The following is a 23,360-nucleotide window of genomic DNA, read 5'->3' as shown; positions in this document are numbered from 1 at the left end:
CGTATGAGAAAGGGAGATGAGTGGAAAACCACTATGTTTACCCCTTCGGTCTACAGGCGTGCTCAGACTGTTTTCAATCGTTCATGAATCACGTCCTGGGACCATTGCTTTACAAGAACTGTGTAGCGTTCTTAGATGACGTCCTGGTGTACTCAGAGAATGAGGAGCAGCATGTGCGAGATGTAAGAGAGGTTCTGAGCAGACTACAAGAAAACCAGCTGTGGGTGAAACTGGAGAAGTGTCAGTTTCATACCAGAGAGGTGGAATTCCTGGGGTACCAGTTGTCAGACAAGGGATTGGCCATGGATCCCAGCAAGGTTCAAGCGGTACTGGAATGGAAGACACCGAAAACTAAGAAAGACGTGCAAAGGTTCCTGGGCTTCGGAAACTTCTATCGGAAGTTCATCAAGAACTTTGCCCACTTAACGGCGCCCATCACTGATTGTCTTAGCAGCAAGAAGAAATTTGTCTGGACGGAAGAGGCGCAGCGAGCGTTCGAAAGATTAAAGAAGGCGTTTGCGTCGGAAGAACAACTTTTGCACGTGGATCTACAGCAACCAATGAGAGTGGAGACTGACGCCTCAGACTGAGCGGTGGGGGCTGTGCTGCTACAGCCGGGAAAAGATACGTCGGAATGGAGACCGTGTGCCTTCTTCTCACGGAAGTTGAACAAATCCGAGAGGAACTACACCGTATACGACCGAGAATTGCTCGCCATTCATGAAGCGTTCCGGAGATGGCGACACTTGTTGATTGGGGCGCAGCACAAGGTCCAAGTGCGGACCGACCACAACAATCTGGAGTACTGGAGAACTGCCCGAGTACTGAACCAGAGACAAGTGAGATGGGCCCAGGAGTTCTCCAAATTCCATTTTGAAATTCGTTACGTACCAGGACCAGAGAACGTAAGGGCGGACGCTCTCTCTAGAAAACCGGAGTATTTAGAGGGGGAGGGAGCGCCTGAGGAAAGGCATATCATCCCTGAGGACCACTGGGTGTGTGGGGCGACATTGGTGGGGCAAAGAGAACTGGTAGAGGGCACCGAGAACGATGAATACGCCCAAGAGAAACTCAGAGAACTCAGGGGGACAGGGGAGAACACAGGGGGGTTTGAGGAAAAGAACGGGGCGTTGTATTACAAAGGGGCACTGTACATACCTGATGGGGAACTGAGGGGCAGAGTGCTCAAGCAGTTACACGACAGCCCCACAGCGGGGCACTTCGGGCAGCACAAAACCATGTGGTTGGTTACCAGGGAGTTTTGGTGGCCCAAGGTGAGGGAAGACGTACGGGAATATGTTAGGGGGTGCGACCGGTGCCAGCGAGCAAAAGGGGAGAGGCTGGCACCAGCGGGGCTATTGGAACCCTTACCCACACCAGAAAGGCCATGGGAGGCAGTATCCATAGATTTTATGACGGACCTGCCAAAATCCAAAGGGAAGACAGCTGTCATGGTGGTGGTAGACCTATTAACTAAGATGTGCCATTTTATAGCCTGTTCACACGCGGCCACAGCGGAAGAAACCGCCAAGTTGTTTGTAGAGCATATTTTCAGGTTGCATGGCACCCCCTTGAGGGTGGTCAGCGACAGAGGGAAACAATTTACTTCCAGGTTCTGGAGGAAGCTCATGAGCTTGCTGCACGTGGAAGTCAATTTTTCCACTGCCCGGCACCCAGAAACAAATGGGCAGGCGGAAAGGGCAAACGGGATTTTACAACAATACCTGAGGTGTTATGTAAATGACAGAGAAAATGATTGGGTAGATAAGTTGGCCCTGGCAGAATTTGCCTACAACAACGCGGAGAATGTGTCCACAGGGATAAGTCCCTTCCTGGCTAATTATGGGTGTCATCCCAGGGCATTTCCAGGAGAAGGAGGGGAGAGATGGAGTGTCCCGGCTGCGGAACACTTTGTTGAAGAGATGGAAGCGATCCACCGGCAACTCCAACTTAACTTAGAGAGGGCCAAGGAAGAATACAAAAAGCAAGCAGACAGAAGCAGAAGGGAAGGTGAAACCATAAGGGTGGGGGACAGGGTGTGGCTATCCACCCAAGGACTGCCGTTCAAGGGAGGGTGTAAGAAATTAAGACCCAAACGGCTGGGACCCTTTGAGGTCATGCAACAGGTCAACCCGGTGGCATTCAAACTCAGATTACCCAACCACATGAAACTGCACCCAGTATTTCACAGGTCTCTACTGTCACCATACCGAGAGGGGCGAGAGTGGGGGAAACGTGAGAGGGAGGTTACTCAAACACCAGTCATAGAAGAAAGGGAACGCAACATGCATGTAGCAGAAATCATTGATTCCAGGTGGAAAGGGAATCAGGTGGAGTATTTAGTAGAATGGGAAGGGGAAGCAGAGTCAGAAAACACATGGGTACCGGCAGAGGAGGTCAATGACGGGGTTTTAATAGAAACGTTTCATCAACGGTTTCCAAGGAAACCTCAGCCCGTGGGACGGTTCAGGAGGGAACACTTCGGCACCACCGATGAGGAAGAGGAGTTTGAAGGGTTCCCAGAATCAGGGCTGGAAGAGGAAATAGACTCAGACGGGGAAGAGGACACAGGTAGAAGAGACGGGAGGCAGTGGAGAGAAGTGTTTGAATCCTCTGATGATGAGGAGTGTTCTTTCCGGGGTTTTCCATCCTCACCGCCAGCAGGGGAGGGGGCGGGAGGGGGTGAAGGGGGCCCTGGAGGGGAGGTGGATGTCAGGGAACTGCCATCGGAAAGACAGGAGGTGGAGGGGCTCTCAGAAGTCAGGAGAGACTCAGCAGCGGCGGAAGGCAGCAGCAGGGGGGAAGTGGGAAATCAGGGAGAGAGAGAGACGAAGGAATGGCTCAGGGAGTCTTCCAGCGATAACAGCGGAGAAGTCTCAGGTCCTCCCATAGGTACACCCACTCCTCGCCGGAAACTGTCGCGCCGAGAATCTAGACGACGCGTTTCCGTCAAGGAGCTTTTATGCTGGAGTAGATTCCGTAAACGCCCACTGTCGGATTCTGCCAGCGACTGAGGGAGCCATGCTTAAGGGCTCCGCTAAAAAAACAGAGCCTTGCTAAGTTGAGCAAACTCTGAGGGACTAAGCTTTACGCACAAGTAGCTCATCATCCCATCACACTGCTCAAAATCTGGATCATATGATAGAATTAACCTTGTATATTGTAACATTACCACCAACATGGTGGACACATTTTAATTCCACCACATATACAAAGTTGCCTCTTTAATTTTAGAGGAAATTGCAATTGAAAAGGCAGTGTCTCATAAATACAACTGGACCAACACCTACAAAGAAGAGCCTTTTTGACTAAGAGATTAAACACAGCCTTATCCATGAATCGGAAAGGGAAACTGGAGCTGAGCTGCTTCCTAAGTGTTTTATCAACTTGGAACTATACCTGATCATTCCCTAGGTATTTATAGTAGTCAAGATAAATGAGTGTGATCCAACAGTCACTCCATCAATGAAAGGATCTTCTGTTTATAGAAGGAAACAAATGAATTCCATTCCCTGAACGATTACATTGGATCCCACTCTACAAGACTTTTATCAGTTTGTACTGTCAAGATTGGAGCCAGGAATGCATCTTCTTTTAATCCCATGGATTCAGGATTATGTAACTAGATAATAGAAGTAATAGCTTCTTCTAAACAGGGTGTCTTTTTTATTTTACTACTTTTTAAAATCAATGCTTATTGTTGTAATAAACTTATGACTGTTTTTTGAGGTCTGCTTGAAAAGCAATACATAAATACCTTCACACACACACACACACACACACACACACACACACACACACAGTTTGTTCTTTGCTATGAGTCATGTCTTTGTCATGGATATTGAAAGCACTTTCATATAAGAATGCAGACCTCCTAGATTGAAAGCCAGTTTGCCCCAACCCCAGTGAAGAATTATTGGCACAGCCTTTAGGTAACTGCTACACCTGTGCTACGAGGGTGACAATCTGGTTTATTTTTAATCTCAACACTGAAACAAAGAGAAATACACCAAACTGGTGAACTTTTATCTTCGCATAACAACCCTATTGTGTGTTTAGCAATTCTTTTTACAGCAGTCACAAACACTGCAAGTAGCCTATGGCATGAATGTTTTTATACCGATACTGACAAAAGTTTTACATTGAAAGAGAAGTGTAGAACCCTTTTTCTATATAGGGCCACCCACAAGCAGTGGCCAGGGGGCAATTAAACATTGACAGGGCCACCCCTTTGTTATCCCTTTCTACCATCATCTCATTTCTCTCTCTCTTTTTCTTTCTGTTCCCCTGTCCACCAGCCATGGGACACTTTGGGTGGGCTTCACCAAGGGGGGAAGCCCTGCAGAAGGCAATGGTGCCAGCAGGCCCAGTGACAGAGCAGGCAGCATGACCAGGGACCCCTTCCTGTCTCCAAGGCAGCTTTGCTCACTGCCCAGCTTGCCACTGCCTGTTTGTACATTTGCATACAATCCTTCAGTTAAATGGCTCCAAAGAAGCTGACAATAAAACAAATAATAAAATTAGCATGTTCTTTTATTTTTATTAGCATGTTCTTTTAACGCTTTAAAAACGTTTAGTTGAAAACTCAGGCCTGCAGTTCATTCAGTGGATACAACCTGGATAGATCATTGCTATTTAGTGAGAAGTCCCCTGTACTTACATCTCTACAATCCTATGGATGTTTAACAACATCAAATAAGTACATTCTGAAATGGTAACAGCAGGAAACAGACTGAGCTAATTCTTCACTGCTGTTTTCCACTGTGTTGAAAATATAGTGTTTTAGCACTCCCGACAGTCAAAGAAACAGAGATTTCCCTTCTGCTCTACGCTTGCAGTTTCAAAAGGCACTTACAAACTGGGTATATCAATGTTTTCTACATATTCTTTCCTTGGTGCTGAATCTGACCCAGTTTATAGCTGTCCTTACCAAAATGCCACCCCCACGTATGTTATGATTAGCTTAAGAACTAATTAAATTATACCTCTTTTACATTTTGTGCTCATCCCAAATGAGTCATAGTAATTAACAAAGAACCACTTCCAATATCTGGTTAAAGTGGTGGGGCAATGGGGCAAATTTGCCACCCTGCAATTAGGCAGCAATGCTACACAAACCTTCATGTGGCTGAACCAGGCCTTAAGAGATTCAAGTGTACACTGAGAATATCCAAATACCTGTGTGTACTCTGCTGCTCACTGTTCTCTACCAAATATTTATGTCAAGAAATGATTCACTTCAAACATAATCAACATTTAATTTGTGAGATAATTAATGGCTTTTTCTTTCTTTTAACACCTGGATTTCTAAGCCAGTTTCTTTAGAACAATCACATGTTCAAATTAAGGCAGACAGTAACTCACTTGTGTCTAGTAAACAGTGGTAAAGAAAATCATAAACGTGTATACAATATCAGCTTCAATTTTAATATGATACCCTAAGAGTGAAGTTAGGTGCGATATTTTAAAAACAGAAGTATACAATTGACTGCCTTAGCATTGTGTGCACGATCCTCAGGGTCTGAGATGAGAAACATCCATTTTCATTTTTAATTAACCACAATTAATTAGTTCATATAAACCCTACTTAATCATAAAACTATGGCTTTGTAAAAGAAGCCAACCTTCTAAATCATCATTTGAAGCTGGTTTATTCCCTTAAGCCAGGATAGCCAATATGGGACCCTCCAATTGTTGGGATTGTAACTTCCATCATTCTTGATAACTTGCCATGCTGTATGGGACTGATGGGAGTTGGAATCCAACAACATCTGTAGGGCACTATGTTGACTACTCCTGCTCTAACGTCTGAGGATTATTCATTTAACATTAATCCATTGTCTGAGCAAAGCTAAAATGAAAGGACATCTTCCTAATCTATTGTGTCAAAAGTATGGAGATGGTGACATTGAATTCAGTAGTCCTAATGTGGGTGCCTTGGAGAAGCAATGTTTTTGCCTATTCTTCTAATCATTTATGTTACAGCCGAATATGAACTTTTGAATACACAGTGTCAATCTGTAATTTTGTTGTGGAAGAAACTAGCTATCAAATACAACCTTATGTAAAATGTGAAATATTTATACGATCTGGCGGTAAACAAGAGAAACTAGCTATCAGCCAGAGAACTGTCAACCCACAACAGTTGGCCTGTTTCATTTTTCTTCTACTAACAAGAATGAAGGAAATAAAAACTGTTTCATTGCTATGAGAATCAGCTGCAGTGAACCTCAGGCTACTGTCACCGGCTTTCCCCTGGCTCAGTCAAAGATTGGAAGTGTTCACTTCCATTTTTTATTAACTGCACTTTAGTGTTATGTTCAACCCCTGAACGTAGTTAATCTTAACCACTTTTTGTTGAAATAAGTCAGTTTCACAATCCTCTTCTGCTCCTTTGCACCACAATAAATCAAGGTTTATCATGATGTCTAAAATGTAGTCATTATGTTAGATCAGGGCTGCAGAACCTTTGGCACTCCACACGTTGCTGCTCTCCAACTCCAGTCATCCCTGAACACCTAGCCGTGTCATCTCCTGCTAGAGGGAATAACTAGATCTTCACAGATCTAGCTAAACTACCTGCTCTATAAAACTAACCACTTGAAACCATGGGCACATTTGGAAATCTGAGAAATTGCTATGGGAGCTACCACAAATTGGCTGCCGTGGAGCCTGGCTAGTCACAAAGAAGAAGTACGGTAATTTCCCTCACTATGGTCCTAGGATGGCCAAAGACATAGAACAGTATTGCATGAACTGTGCTAAATGCATCCAGAAAAGAACTTCCCTCACTGAGCAGCTAACCTTCCTTATATAACAGGCTTCCTCAACCTCAGCCCTCCAGATGTTTTGAGACTACAATTCCCATCATCCCTGACCACTGGTCCTGCTAGCTAGGGATCATGGGAGTTGTAGGCCAAAAACATCTGGAGGGCCAAGGTTGAGGGTGCCTGTTATATAACTACAGAAGCACTCTTGGAGTAAAGCCTGTATGGACTTGAGAATGACAGCAAAATGTTAGCAATACAGTATCCTTGCAATGAAAGATCACTTTTCTCACTATGGCCAGCCAGGGACCTTGGTCTAGCCAAGGACCAACATGGCAGTCCTGCAGCAGAGATGCTATGCGAGAGAGTCTTGGCTTATTATTGATTGCTCAAAATGTATTCAATCAGATGAGGTTGAGGGTCCTTTTGCACATGGTAAAGGATGTTGTGTGACTTCCAAATTCCTGCAAGCCTTGCAGGTATTAGGAAGTCAAACAACACTCCTTACTATGTGCAAAAGGCCCATCAACCTAAGAGGTTCAATAAAATTTTACTTGATATGCTTGGTTTATTAGAATCCACAAGAAAGGGAAAATGGAGTCAACACCTTATGCATGCATTCAATTGTACAATAAATTATGCCACAGGACTTTCCCCTTACTATATCTGGGCTACCTTTGTGTTTAGAGAAGCTGCTTGCTGCCCTATGGAGTCTGCAGATTTTAAATATTCTGCTCTGATGAAAGAACACTGGAAGAGGCCTATCAGTTAGCCTCTAAAACAGCAAGTCAATTTAGCATCCACAACAAACTTGGATATGATCAGCAGGTTCAACACTGGGACAGACAGGAGACCAGATTGTCCTCCATAATTTAGGAAGGCCTGAAAAGTACAAAAATAGTTGCCCAATAGATATCTGAGCCATATCTGATTCAGAGAAAGTTCTTGAACAACTGATATACAAGGTGGTACCTAAAGGTGGATGTGGTCCTGTGAAAATATTTCATAGGAATAATTTACTGCACCCCAAAACAACTTATTGGCCAACTTCTTTAAACCACCCAGGGCAACCATAATTGTGCAAAGATGCAAGGAAAACACTATGACAAATATCTTCCAACGTCATGTCAAGCAACTTACCTGTAGACTCTCCAGGAACTCCACAGCTACTCCACTAAGAAAAAACTGTTTCTGATTAAGATGAACTGAGTTAACTGATAGTTTACCACCATTACTACTTGGATATTAAGCCTCAGTTTAAATCCTGAAGCAGAACCCTTTCAATCCTACACATCTACCTTCCTGTCATTTGATGACCCAAGAGGAATTGGTGCCTGAGGTTCCTGACCTGAAGGAAGAAGATTAAGTGCTAAAAACAACTGCTTATATTAAGGAAGAAAACAGTGCATCAATCCATGGACAGAGGGATAAAATGTTTTGTGAGCCTTCACCCCAAGCAACCTTAGTTGATCTACCATTTGAGAGAGGGCCAGTAACAATTTAAGAGTTATGAAACCTGTTATCAGGTTAATTTATGATGAATCTGCAATTTTACACCATACTTATACACCAGTAGCAGAGGGGTTTAGCTTTTAGAGTTATGTTAAAACAAGAAGTACCAAAAGACCCAGAAATGCCAGATTGCAAGTCTGCAAGTATAGTATGTGAGAGTTAAAGGAAGCAACGCGTAAGCTGTATTTCAGGTGAAAGAACATGTATGTATATCAATCTACTAGTTGTGCTACAGTTAAACATATATATGGAATTAAATTGCTATAATTTGTTATGCAGCATAACTATCAGTTACTGATATATTTTCCTTGCCAATATCTTTGCTCAATGGAGCTCTAGAATCTGTCTGACTTTGATTGACTGAAAACAATGTCCTCAGTCATTCCAACAGCAAACTCAGGTGCTGAGTGCCAACAACTATGTAATCAAAACGGGCTGCTAAGAAACAGGAGAGAAGTATCAGAATGCTTAGGAGAACCCTGAGGTTTGCTGAAGTAGAAGCCTATAGGAAAAACCTTAATAGGAACTAAACTAAACAAACAAGCAAACAAACTCAAAATGCTCAAGGAGGATTGAGCATGCTCAGTAGCCATAAAATACTAAGTACAGTGGTACCTCGGGTTCCAGACGCTTCAGGTTACAGATTCCACTAACCCAGAAATAGTAGCTCGGGTTAAGAACTTTGTTTCAGGATTAGAACAGAAATCGCGTGGTGGCAGCACAACAGCAGCGGGAGGCCCTATTAGCTAAAGTGGTGCTTCGGGTTAAGAACAGTTTCAGGTTAAGAACGGACCTCCAGAACGAATTAAGTTCATAACCTGAGGTACCACTGTACCAGTAACTGTTGAAAGAAATATTCAGAAATGGGAATAGAATGGAATGCACAGGAAGCAGCCATGGCTAGTTCTGAACCCTCAACAGAGGACCCTGCTGCAACATTTTGCTGCAGGTTCCATTTGTCTTTCCTAACTTACACTTCACTTGTATGTTAGCAAATGATGGCCATCAAATTGAAGTTAATAGGGGGAAATTGCCCATTTGAAGCCCAAGTCAAAAGTCATAAGGTAACATTTTGAGGTTTGGTTAAATTTAAAGTACTGAAGCGGTTCGAGTTCAGAACCAAGGCTGTGTGACTGTACTGGATCAGCTCCAACAATTACAGTATTAGCTCTGCAGTAGTGGCTACATTTGGTATCACTGCAGGAAAATCCTGATCAGTAGGCAGTAACATCCCTCAGCTATTAACTGCTGGCATCCACTCTCTTCCAGTTTCTTAAATAAAGTATTTTAACAGTGAAGTTTATTTTAGTTTAAGGTTACAGGCACAATTCCCTCTTCATTGCGTAAACCATACAAACAAAAAGTATCAGTTTCATTCCAACTGGGTGTTCTCTCAGTAAATTATAAACCAGCGTCTTGTTTGGTGTCTTCAAACTGAACAGGTTCAATGTCTGGAGGGGGAAATGCCTAAACACACAAGAATACTTCATATTATCAAAACGCTTAACTTCATTAACCCAAGGAATTGTATCAACTTCAGATTCTATATTTCACTGTTCCTTCCCTGCTTCTGATAGACAAAAGCTAACTAGAACAGAAACATGAATTATTTTACTAACTTTTTGCACTGGAGGATATTAGTCTGTCATTTTAAAGAACTAGTTATAAAGTTCTCTTTGATATAAATATCTTTATTGTGTTTCACGCTAGTTGTTTCCTTTAATACAGACAACGTCAACTTTTCAAAATATTGTCGTTATGAATTTTCATATCACCTATTTTACTACACATGGGTTTGCCCTTCATCAGCTGACAAAGAACTGAGCAATGCTCAGTGTTAATTTACTATGCTTAAGTTGGGAAACACAACAAGTGACATTACAGGACAAGTGACATTTCAGGATCACCACAATCATGGTCATGAGCAGCTGGCTAAAGGTCACCTGCTACAGGTATGCAATCTGTATTAAACTTTTCTATATGCTCTTTATTCTTTCTTCATTCTATGATGGACACTGCAGCACATAAACAGAGGTTCAGCAAGAGTAACTGAGAGCCAGGTATAAGAATCATCCTCCCCCTTACAGCCCTAAAGGTAAAGGTAAAGGTACCCCTGCCCGTACGGGCCAGTCTTGACAGACTCTGGGGTTGTGCGCCCATCTCACTTAAGAGGCCAGGGGCCAGCGCTGTCCGGAGACACTTCCGGGTCACGTGGCCAGCGTGACATCGCTGCTCTGGCGAGCCAGAGCCGCACACGGAAACGCCGTTTACCTTCCCGCTGGTAAGCGGTCCCTATTTATCTACTTGCACCTGGAGGTGCTTTCGAACTGCTAGGTTGGCAGGCGCTGGGACCGAGCAGCGGGAGCGCACCCCGCCGCAGGGATTCGAACCGCCGACCTTTCGATCGGCAAGTCCTAGGCGCTGAGGCTTTAACCCAATCATCCTCCCCCTTACAGCCCTAGTCCACAACAAAGCGTACACATTGTATAACCTATCGTAGTCTCATCAACCACAAGGGCCAGCAGGAGCCAAAACATCCCACAGACTCCCAACCACAAATGAAATCTAGCTGGGCAAGTTTTTTCTGAAAGTCAAACATCTGGGAATCAAAAGTTGCCCGTTTACCCACAGCAAGTTTGTCCCTAAGTGTATATTCCAACTACTAAGACAGTCAAGCTGAATGCATAGGTTTTATAAACGCATACAACTTTTCTGAACAACTTAGCCAAGACCAGATTCCTTGTGTGGTACACCTACCAAGCAAGGGCAAGTTCCCAATTGCCTCTAAGCAAGCAGCTTCTAATAAACGCAAGACAAAGTCGTAATTGCCATGGAAGACAAATCCACTACCTATGTGAGGAATTATGGGTCTTGCATGGAGGGGCCTAGCAATGGAACCCAGGCACCTTATGCTTTAAACCACTATGCCTGAGGAAGGGAATACTAGCCTAGCCTCTGCTATCTTTCAGTTTCAGAACTGTGGGTACCAACTCCAAAGGCATGATAGAACAGGACCCATAGGGTTTGAAGCGGCCCTGTGATACTGCTGACATGGGTCTGGCTCCTAAGTCTGAGCAGCTCTTCAGGTCCAGTTGAGCAGCTCTGAATCCCCTCTTACCTGCAGGCTCAACTAATAGTTTAGCCCAGGCAGCTCTGTTTAAAGATAGGTCAATGTTCCAGCAACTCCACATGTTGCTCTATTGTTCTCCCTTATCTAACCTTATCCAATCAAAGACTGCCTCTCCCCATATACACCAATCTGGACATCTGTGTTCATCATCTGAGGCCCTTCTTCATGTGTCTCCTTCACAGTGTGACGCGGCAGCTAAAAAAGCCAATTCAATTCTGGGCTGCATCAATAGGAGTATAGCATCTAGATCAAGGGAAGTAATAGTGCCACTGTATTCTGCTCTGGTCAGACCTCACCTGGAGTACTGTGTCCAGTTTGGGGCACCACAGTTCAAGAAGGACACTGACAAACTGGAACGTGTCCAGAGGAGGGCAACCAAAATGGTCAAAGGCCTGAAAACGATGCCTTATGAGGAACGGCTAAGGGAGCTGGGCATGTTTAGCCTGGAGGTTAAGGGGTGATATGATAGCCATGTTCAAATATATAAAAGGATGTCACATAGAGGAGGGAGAAAGGTTGTTTTCTGCTGCTCCAGAGAAGCGGACACGGAGCAATGGTTCCAAACTACAAGAAAGAAGATTCCACCTAAACATTAGGAAGAACTTCCTGACAGTAAGAGCTGTTCGACAGTGGAATTTGCTGCCAAGGAGTGTGGTGGAGTCTCCTTCTTTGGAGGTCTTTAAGCAGAGGCTTGACAACCATATGTCAGGAGTGCTCTGATGGTGTTTCCTGCTTGGCAGGGAGTTGGACTCGATGGCCCTTGTGGTCTCTTCCAACTCTATGATTCTATGTGAGATCCGGAGGGTGGCAACATGAGAGCGGGCCTTTTCTGCAGTGGCCCCCCATTTGTGCAATGCTCTCCCCAGGAAGGTTTGTCTGGCATCTTCCCTATTTATATTTAGGCACTGAACAAAAATGTTCCTCTTCAACCAGTCCTTTGGTTGATTAATATTCTACAGCCTTTTAAATGTATTTTAAGAGTTATTATTTTGTTGTTTTTGTTTTAACTTCAGTAGTACCTCGGGTTACATACTTAATTTATTCCAGAGGTCCATTCTTAACTTGAAACGGTTCTTAACCTGAAGCACCACTTTAGCTAAAGGAGCCTCCTGCTGCCGCCGCAGCACACTGTTCTCATCCTAAAGCAAAGTTCTTAACCCGAGGTACTATTTCTGGATTAGCGGAGTCTGTAACCTGAAGCGTATGTAACCCGAGGTACCACTGTATTTGTTTGTGCTTTTACCTTGTATTTTTATCCTGTGAACCACCCTGAGATCTTGTGATGAAGGGCAGTATATAAAATAACCACCACCACCACCTCCCATCTGCTACTAGCTCTTAGACTGAAAGGATGAAAGAGAACCATGTGGGCATAATGCTGCAGTATGTTAAATGCAGCAGTGCCATGAAGAATGCATGTATAGCTCTATCCCATCTCCATTTATAGGATAAGAAGCAACTGCTCAGACAAGTAAAGCAGAGGGTAAGTGATAACTCCAGAATATTACGTTGAAAGATTGTAGTAACCACATTAAGCCTGTATCCTTATTAAACAACAATAAATCTCACCAATAATGCCAACATTCAAAGGCATAGCTATATGCAATCATACATACCCAGTTAAAACACATTTTAAAAATATGTGTTGCCACAAGTTGCCAAAAGCTAAAAATTAGCAAGACTGAAATCTTTGGCTCAATTTTCTAATTTTGTTACTGCTGGCCTGTCATTGATATCTCTTGGCAGATAACTTATAAAACAATAATAGTTAACAATAAGTATTCTTAAAAGGACCTGGAAATATTCTGAAAATAATAGTATGGAATATACCAGTCAGAAGGCTGACAAAATACTTTAGACCATTTCAGTCTACTCCCTCAAGCAAGGAAAACTATCTTTCAAGGTTGAAGACTTCTGCAAAGAAGTAAACCAGGCTGTTACACTGTTATGAGAATGAATGCCAGACAATGCATTTTGAAATGGTTTATTTTCCTTTCCACATAAAAGTGCTACACTATGTTAATGTTCTTTAATTCACGCTTCAACTTATGAAACTCACCTTTTGACTTGTCCCATCGTGTTTCACTACTGCGCAAAATATAGTAAGACTTTGAACAAACATTCTTAATGCACCCATGCTGTGCCAAATTAAGCAGCCAGCTGGTAATTTTGCTAATATATTAATTAGTAGAGCAGTCTTCAGCAAAACATAAATACTAAACAGATAACATAAACAGCAGGTGATAAAGATTTACAAAGAGTAGACACATGAGAACATAGCAAAACATTTTATTTTTTTATAGTTACTGAAAGCACTAGTTAAACCGAAGTCACTTAAGCTATCCCAACTTTAAATTCCTTTCTTAGCATAAAACACTGATTTGAGTTTCCAGTTCAGTCCCTGCTGGACAAAATCAGGCACTACAAAGCCTCTAAACGTTTAAGCAGCAGATGTCCTCATTGGAAATACCTAGTAGAGGATAAGATGACATGTAGTGTATATGTACCAACTTTATCCTACTTGCAAAAAAGAAAAAATACCTGAGTGTATTAAAAAAAACTAAATTCCCCAATTCCTCTTGATATATCCATATACACAGTCAGGAAATATCGTACAGTTCAATACTGTACCAAGGTAAACCACAACAGCTAGGAAAGCTCTACCTACATTTATGCATCAGCTGCTTAAAATCAAATTATCTATCACTAAAGCTGAAATATTCTTGCCAGAATACATAAAAACCAAATAAACCACAGAAACCAAATATAGCCACATTGCTTTAGATAACCATACTTTGGAGGTGGGATAGTTGCTATATAGAACAACTTTCTAATGCTCCTTTGGTTCCCCTAAAATGTTTGAGGTTTGAATTACAATTCAAGAATACTAAGAGCTACAGTTATTTCACTAAAAAAACAAAGCAACTATTTCACTTAAGTACTGCACTCCCTGGCATGGCAAGCAAGAACTAGTTGCAACATTAGCTGTACCACTTGATCTTATCAAACTAGAATACCACAGAATTTCAAACCATTGTCATCCAGTGGACCAACAAGAGTTTTGGTATTTGGAGGCAGAAATCAATTTCCACCATAGTTCTAAACTCAAGACATACTGAACCAGGAAATAAATACTTAGGAGTAGGAATAAAAACTACTGAATATGCTGTTTGCACACCACAAAATATGTGTTATAGCAGTGTTGAGGGTCAACGGTATCAGCATTAACAATTGGGGTGGAAGTCCAAGTATCCTGAAGCCATTTCCCAGCTTTGACTATATGTCAGTACAATGACATCTCTCAAGAATGTTGGATGAACAAATGTAATAATTATTTTAAAACACTTTGTGCACGAGTGTTACAAATATAAATAGTAGCCAAAAATCTATCCTCTTATGCAATATTCCATTAGCTGAACTAAAAGAAAAGAAGAATGTAATTTGACTCAGGTTGAATAATCATTTTGCTGTACAATTTCAGGTCAGTTACAAAGACTTACTAAAGTCAACCAACCATTGATCAAAATAATAAACATCAAGCTCATTATACTTCTCCTTAGAAATATAGATTGCCTTACCTTTCCTGTCTTGTGGTCAAACCAGACAAGCGCATGGTTCCTAGACAAAACCTTACAGTCAAAGGTAGCGTTATTCTGAGCTGGTCGACATCGAGCCACTGAACGGCCGATTTTGACAGGTTCATCCAGGTAGACATGACGTTCTTGAAATGGGTGAGAGTTCGGGCGGCAAGTGAAGATAGCCAAGGCTGAAGGCATTGAGGATAGATATGTGGTGCCACACCAACCAGGGCAGAAGAGGAACTCTTCTTGATCCAAGCCACCCTCCACAGTTGATAAGCAAAATTTCCACAGCACTTTACATTAAAGCAGGGCAAACATTACCTGCAAGTGAGATCTAACAACTCATACCTTCAGTGTGTGAACTAATGCTGGCAATAATCCAGTAAAAAAGCCCCATTGTTTCTTTTAGTAAGGCCGGTAGTAAATCTAAGATGTTCCACTTCAATCCATCTCTCTCAAGAATATGAACAAGCATCTGAAGACTCAGAAATGAAACAGAACTTGTTAAATTAAGGTGGGGATGGCTATAGATCCAAGTGGATGACTCACACACAAAATACTTGTTCGGGATGCAGTTGGCTCTGCTCTCTTCCGTAAACACTGCCCAAGACTTTCCTCAATAGAGAGAAACAATGGAAGATTCAGAGAGTGGGAAACAGAAGACTGGAGATTTACAAGACTGGAGCAAAAACTGGAGAGCCACCAGGAAGACTTTGCAACAAAGGCAGTTCAGCTGATCCAGGAGTAAGTCTGCGGTTCATCTTCTTCACCCATCAACTCACAGTCGGCAATGTGGGAGGATGCCCAACTAATGAGTAGGCTCTCTCCCGCCCCCCTCACCAAGATTGCACAGGCCCAGACTAGAATTTTTTCTTTCTTTCAGGGAGCCAACTGAGCCACCGATCTGATCATTCAGGAAGTGGCAGTTTTATTATTCCCCCACGGAGCTATACGGGGCTTAGTACACCTGGAGATGCATGCCAGCCATTGCACGGGGCGGTCTTCTCGAGGGAAGTGGGGGGGGGGGGATAAACTGACAGCAGGTTGGGGACGCCTGACGGAAGCCAGAAGTGCCGCGATCGCCCCGACGACGGTCCCGAGCAATGCAGATGCCTTGTCGGCGGAGGGAGCCCGGGGTTGTCTGGATGCTGCCTGGCGGGACTGGCGGAGGGTGGCTCCCGGAGCAAAGGCTGCGGACAGCGAAGGTGGCGCCTGCCTGACGAAGGCCGGTGGCAGCTCCCTCCGTGACTCTGCAGGTGGCTGCTGCTGCGAGCGAGGACCGCGCTCCCTCCTTCCCTTCTCCTGAGGAGGGGAGGGGGGGAGAGAGGCGCCTTTCCGCCCTGCCCTGGCGGGGCTCGCCGCCCCGTTCCCGCCGACGGAGAGGCCTGGAGGCCGGGGCGCCTTCCGAGCGGGGCGCCTCCTTCTCTCTCTCTCAGGCGGCCGCCGGCAGCGAAAACTTTCCCTCGACCTGCGGAAATCAAAACAAACCCGGTCAAGAAGCCTCGGGGGCTCAGGCGGGGCCCGAAACCCCGACGACGACGCCTCTCGCCCGGCCCCGGGGGCTCCGCAGAAGCGCACGCAAGGCGGCCGGGAAGGGGCGGCTGCGGACGGAGCAGGGCGCCCAGCTCCCCTCCCTCCCCACCCACTCTTACCTTCCCAGCAGCAGACGGAGCCGCCATAGTGACTGGAAACCTACCCGGTGTAGCAGCAGCAGCAGCAGCAGCAGCCGCGCTGCCGGGGAGGGGGGGGGAGGGAGTTGGGAGGGGGGAGGAGGAGCCGCTCGACGATGGGCCTGGCCAAACCGAGGGCTGACGGCCGCCCATCCGCTACTACGCAGGCGCCTGCCCGTCAGGTGGCACATGCGCACGGAAGTAGGTGAAGGTTTTTTTGCGCTCTCTCCTCCCTCCCCCGCCCCCGCCGTTGGCTCGGCTGGCATTTGCTGCCCTTAACCTAGCGTGGCCTGGCGAATCCGCTTCCGGGTACCCTATGTGGCTCTCTCTCTCTATACTGTATATATCTTATAAATAAGAAAGATGATGTAAAAGCCCCTTAGAGACCGAAGAAGAAAGTGCTGCAATTTAAATTTTGCAGATTTTACTTTTTGTGGGGGTGGGGGAGGGAATGCAGATAAGAGATCGCATTCAATATGATCGGGGTCGGGTGGGGTTGAAACAGGGTTGTTGTTTTTCCCTGGGGGTGGGAGGTCGAAATGAACGCGTTAGTGCCCGAAGGAGCAAGGGAAACTGACAGGCGACCTCCATAGGACTTAAGGAGATATCTTTGCTTCATATCATCGCGGCTCCACAAGTTATGTAGAGCAGGTGCTACGATTCCGGTAAATCTAGTGCAGCAGGAGCCGAAGGCTGCAATCTGGCACTCACCTGGGAGCAAATCCCATCAGTGGTGCAGTTAGCTAATTTTAGACTCGGGACTTAATGGACTCTCTTCTCCTCCTCCTCCCCCCCCCCACGTTTTAGATGGTAATGTTATTTACTACAAACTTACTACAAATTCTGGAAACCAACCCTGCCACATTTGGGGTCCCTCCTGCTGAATGGGGAACTTAACGTCTGGGACAGAGGCCTGGATTGGCAGCACTACTGAGGCCTATTGAACTCAATGTTATTCTTGTTTTCTCAGTGGACATGTACAGGATTTACTCATTTGCATGGACTCCAATCTAAGCGTGTTGTTTGTACACTTGTACACATCAACAATCAAATTAGAAAGGACAGAGGCAAACTGTTACACTGGAGAAACCCAAACCCAAAGATGGAAGATAACTAGCTATTGACAGTGGCACTTTCAAAAATTATACTGTGAGGTTTATTTGGAACTAAGTGCAACTGAAATGCATACATAAACCCACTGGTGGCAAATACCTGCTCCCAGGTTACCTGTGAGGGAATGTGGCTGAAAAGAGTTCCTTCCCCACGCCACCTTGAGGAAGTTGGACACTTGAGGGTGCTTGAGGAAGTTTATGAAAGCTTACAGTATTTCCCTGTAGCTATATAGAGTTTCCAAATCTTGTAAGATTTGCTAGAGTCAATCAGAAGCTGCATTGGAACATAAACAGGGAGCTGCTATCCCAGGCTATCTTCCAGGAGAGAATGAGAGCACAAGGTTGCTTGGACAGGAAACACTCAGGGTTGTAGTTTTAAGGGACAGAAGTGACGAATCCCTGTTTGTGTAACACATGCTGTCGAAAACCACAAGTCCCGGAGAGCCTTAGTTCTTGCTTACATTTCCAGTGCACAGACAGGAGAAGCCATCAGAGTGTAATAGCAGCAGGAGGAAACAAGCACCATAATAATCAGGGACATGAGATCCCAAGGACAGTGGGAGGCAGTACTGCTGATAGGATTTAAGATGTATTTTCGGCCCTTTGCTATAAGCTCCCAGGACAGGTTACAACAATGTAACATACAATTATAAAAACAAATGAAACAGTTATAATTATAAAACAAGTAAAACCATTCCAGCTAGAACAGGCCAGTATAAATTCCACAAAAGAGGTGGGTCCCACAAAACAAAATATCTTAACTGTCAAAGGCCAGGGAAAATATGTGAGTAACAGCGCAGTCCTGTACACGTTACATAACATTGCAATCTTGTACATGTCTAGTCAGAATTGTGCCCAGTGAAGAAACTACTTCTGGGTAGGTGGGGTAAGATTGCAGTCTGAATGAATTAGGCCTCTGATCTTCAGCATGCACAGAAGAACTGACAATAGAATCATAGAATTGTAGAATTGGAAGGGACCCTAGTTGTCATCTAGTCCAACCCCCTCCAATGCAGGAACAATGCCTAAATCAATGCAATAATGTATAATTAAGCAACAAAACAGCCTAACATAGATAGTTCTGTGGAACATTTTACTTCCCCAATTCCAATATATAATATGGAATAGTAAATCTCCCTAACAAAGAAAAAGGGCACTTACTTCTGCTTCCTTGGATTCATTTTTGTTTGAAAAACCTCATAGGGCATATTATAGCACAACACTTTCTATTGTCTAGGATAGGAGTCAGAACTGGACCTGGCTAGGGGCAGGGTGTGTATAGCAAATTTGACAGGTAGGTGGGACTGGCCACCTGTCAGCTACCTGACAACACGATGGTGATGTGGGGTGACCCATTGTCAGTGTTCTGAAATCAAAGGGCAATGTCACAGCACTTTGCAAGCACCCACAAGCAGCTGATTGGTGGCACTTCAGAGCACCACTTTCAGCAGCTGCATCTGGCGCCATATTTGACATTATTCATTTGGGATATTTTGTGTTCCAGGTCCCTTGCTCAGAGGTAAGCACAATTATGCTCATGGGCTTTATAACCTGGAAGTAATATTGAACACCATAATTTTATCCTTGTCTACTCAATAAACACCACAGATATCAGTGGGACTTACTCCCAAGTAAGTGCCATACTTCCATTAATTGACCTCAGTTTGGCAATTAGGCTTAGGAAAAAGCTCCAAGTCTTGTAAATGGGAGGGTTTGTTTTTTTTTTTTTGGTAAAATTAATCATTATGCTGTTGCCGGGCAGATCCTCCCCACAGGCCACTAGTTCCTCACCCATGCCATAGGCAGTACACCATCAAATACTTCATTTAGGATCACTCCCCTTTTCCTATTCCAGTATCCTGTCCATGCTCTAGATTTCAAGGTTGATGCAAATACCCATGGCTCTAATGTGACAAATTCCATGCAAACTACCATTAAGGGAAGTGCTTTCTATTCCATTTACTATTGTATGTACATTGTTTCTATTTTCAAGTACTCATATAATTGCTAACGTTTGTTATTAATCTCAGGCACTTGTGTGTCATGATGGCGCATTTTGTACTGTGTGTTTTTGTATTCTGAATTCCTTTCTGTCTTGGTTAAAGATGTTATCGTGTGTAAACATGGGTGTGTTTCTATGTGTGGGGAACAGAGAGGCCAGTTCTGCAAATTCTTACATGCTAATTGCCTGACTCTTACTGCATGTACAGTTCTCCTAATTTAATGGATCATATAATGAAGTTAAGCTACTCAAAATCTTTCTGCAGGTGTGTAGCTGTAGCAGTATGGCTTAATTATTTAAGCTGCAGCCTTTTTAGTAATATTTTTAAGCAACATTAAATATTAAGAATAAAATAATTACATATTGTAAACAATTAACTCAGTAAGGGAGTTCAGAATAATTTGGATGTGATCCAGTGAAGTAAACTAGAAAAGGGCTTAAATGAACTTATTTAGTTTGCGGAAACTGCCATTTAGAAATGGTTGGTTTTTGACAGATGTTGCCTCTTTTGCATCCTTACTGGTTGTTTGCCATGGTACACACCAGCTCAGGTAGAGTTGCCACCATAGACAAAGGAAAGGCTGTCACACATCTCTGTAATTCTATGATAGTCATCATAAGTAAGAGCCTAATTGCTCTTGTTTGTTATATTTACCATATATAGATGTATAATTTCATCTGCGCTGTACATTTAAAACAGGGGTCGGCAAGGTTTACCAACTATGGGTCAGATCACTCCCACAGAGATTGTCCGTGGGCCGCACTGGCACAGCACGATGCCAGAAATGGCTTCTGCGCATGTCTGCAGCGCCAGAAACTGATTCTCTGCATGCCCAGACACCAAAATTCGCGCCTGCACAGAAGCGATTTTTGGCATCTGGAAATGTGCACACGTGATTTCCAGTATCTGGGCGTACGCAGACGTGATTTCTGGCGCCACTTGGTGAGTCGCTGTGCTGCACTGATTTAGTGCAGCACACGGGACTCGCCAAGTGGGAGGCTCAGTTCAGGGGTGGCTCATGGGCTGGTAAAACTGTCTTCGTGGGCCACATCCGGCCCATGGGCCGCATGTTGCCGACTCCTGATTTAAAGCAATATAATAGAATGGCATTCTGCAAAGGATCCTGGGAAATGTACTTTGTTAAGAGCGACAAGTATCAGAGTTTCCTGGGAAGAGAGGGTTGATTATTAAACCACTTTGGGAATTGTAGCTCTGTAAAGGGCATAACAACTAGCAACTCTCAGCACCTTAGACAAACTACAACTCCCATTATCCTTTAGGAAAAGCTGATAGTTTAAAGAAATATGATACTGCCAGATGGGGCCTAGGAAATCTTGAAGATGGAAAGGTTGAAGAAGCTTCAGGAAAAGGAAATGTGATATTCAGGTTGGGTTTTGTTTTCTTCTTCCTGGAAGGAATCTGGGGGGAAAACACATTTGTAGGAGCCATAAGACAGAAACAGCCTGAAGGCTTCTAGCAAAGGAAGAAATGAACGAGAGGATGAGGACGAGGGGAAAGATAGGTCAAGGTTAATGGAGCAGGCTGCAGGACTGCAGATGGAGTGGAGAGAATCTACTTCAGGAGCAAGAAGCAGGGAAGGAGGTATGTGTAAGAGACTGGGTATGCAATGTGAGGAAAGCAAAGAACAGACTGGAAGGGTTAATAGAAATTCAATGCAGTTCTTGACTCCTTTTTAAAAAACATTACAAAATATTTGGCTGAGGCAAAAGTAAGGGCTAAGGAGTGAGGATCCTAAATGATAAAAGGTTCACAAATAAAATTAATATTAAGTATTTAACCCCACTAGTGATCCATTTTTTATCAATCATATCATTTTTTATTACTGTATTTTGTGTGTGCAATTTTGTAACAGAAAAATAAAAAAATAGATATTTGAAAAAAAGGAATATAACTATCATCTGGTATATCTAAGCATGCTTGGAATTATCTAGCTAAAAATAATATTAATTGCAAGGAAATATGTTTATGGTCAAGGTGTCATGTGTGTTTTAAAAAAAGGAATAATAATCTGTTATTTTCAGTGTTCAGATTCTAAAGTTAAGGCAATATTTCAAAAGACTATACACAAAAAATTGGTAGCTGACATATCATGATACTTGACCTGCAAAATGACTTGAGGCAAATCAAGGGTCCAGAAAGTAATGTAGAATTTAGATAATAATTTATGGAAAGTTACGCAATACAGACAACCAGTTCTGACTACACTAATCTACTTAGACTTTGCTGCTGCCTGGCAGGTTGCCAATGATTATCAGCATTTTTTTGCCAGGAAAGCTTCCCATCATCCTTTCATAAAAACAAACTAGCTCAAATGCATCAGTTAAAATGCTTTAGGGAGAAGACAAAGCTGTTTGGTTTACAAAATGTCAGCAAATGTCCTCTTGTGCTGGCATATAGAAGGAAAGGGCAGTTCAAAATGTTTTGGTAAAGTACACGTCCAAAGTTTGCAATAAAAATGCAAGACACTAAGTAGATCGTGGTTCTACTGCAGAATAAAAAACTTAAGACATTTTGTAGGCTGCGGTTCTATAATTAAATTTAGTTGTCAGCTCTGTGTGAGAGTAGAACTGTGAAAGCTTGAAGGGGGTTGTCGCTATTTTACTGAAATGGAAATTTTACTGAAATATTTTGCTTGAAATGGAGATTGGGGGATTTAAAAGCATGTTTGCCTTTTCAGAATGAGTGAACATTTCAAAACAGTGTTTTAAAATTAATAGCTTCCATAGGGATGTGAAACCTGAGGCCTAAGACCCAAATGACGCCCTCCAGGCTTATCTCTATTTGCTTCCCTGTGACTCTCCCCAGGCCCACACCTCTCCCTGTACCTGATCTGCACCTTCCTCAAAGGCTTGTAAGATGTCATTGAACTGTGATAATACCTCCTGCTTGGCTGAATGGACATGTGCATGTGTTTTGTTGTTGTTGTTGTTTAGTCGTTTAGTCGTGTCCGACTCTTCGTGCGGACCTTTGTTGGCAAGGTGATGTCTCTACTTCTCAAGATGCTGTCTAGGCCTGTCATTGCCCTTCTCCCAAGAAGCAGGCGTCTTTTAATTTCGTGGCTGCTGTCACCATCTGCAGTGATCATGGAGCCCAAGAAAGTAAAATCTCTCACTGCCTCCATTTCTTCCCCTTCTATTTGCCAGGAGGTGATGGGACCAGTAGCCATGATCTTCGTTTTTTTGATGTTGAGCTTCAGACCATATTTTGCACTCTCCTCTTTCACCCTCAATAAAAGGTTCTTTAATTCCTCCTCACTTTCTGCCATCAAGGTTGTGTCATCTGCATATCTGAGGTTGTTGATATTTCTTCCGGCAATCTTAATTCCGGCTAGGGATTCATCCAGCCCAGCCTTTCGCATGATGAATTCTGCATATAAGTTAAATAAGCAGGGAGACAAGCAGGGAGAAGTGCAAGCTGGATTTAGAAGAGGCAGAGGAACCAGAGACCAAATTGCAAACATGCGCTGGATTATGGAGAAAGCTAGAGAGTTCCAGAAAGACATTTACTTCTGCTTCATTGACTATGCAAAAGCCTTTGACTGTGTCGACCATGGCAAACTATGGC

General features: G+C 43.6%; 1 protein-coding gene across 18 annotated transcripts in view; it reads right to left on the bottom strand.

The window, feature by feature from the left end:
- The window catches only part of SLMAP (sarcolemma associated protein), a 96,218-nt gene extending 79,439 nt beyond the window's left edge, over positions 1-16,779 (bottom strand). For 17 of the 18 annotated variants that reach the window (XM_079967010.1, XM_079966998.1, XM_079967012.1 and 14 more), the window contains exons 1-2: positions 16,643-16,779; positions 14,988-16,458 (exon numbers count right to left, since the gene is read on the bottom strand). In XM_079967010.1, coding sequence (XP_079823136.1) covers positions 14,988-15,185 — 198 coding nt within the window. In that variant the 5' untranslated portion in view covers positions 15,186-16,458; positions 16,643-16,779. The remainder of the gene's footprint in view (positions 1-14,987; positions 16,459-16,642) is intronic. The other variant, XM_079967008.1, reaches the window with a different exon arrangement.
- Between the last annotated feature and the right edge of the window lie 6,581 nt (positions 16,780-23,360).

Source organism: Podarcis cretensis (assembly GCF_951804945.1).
Source record: "Podarcis cretensis genome assembly, chromosome: 2".
NCBI classification, from domain to species: domain Eukaryota; kingdom Metazoa; phylum Chordata; class Lepidosauria; order Squamata; family Lacertidae; genus Podarcis; species Podarcis cretensis.
This window is presented reverse-complemented; position numbering and strand designations above follow the sequence as displayed.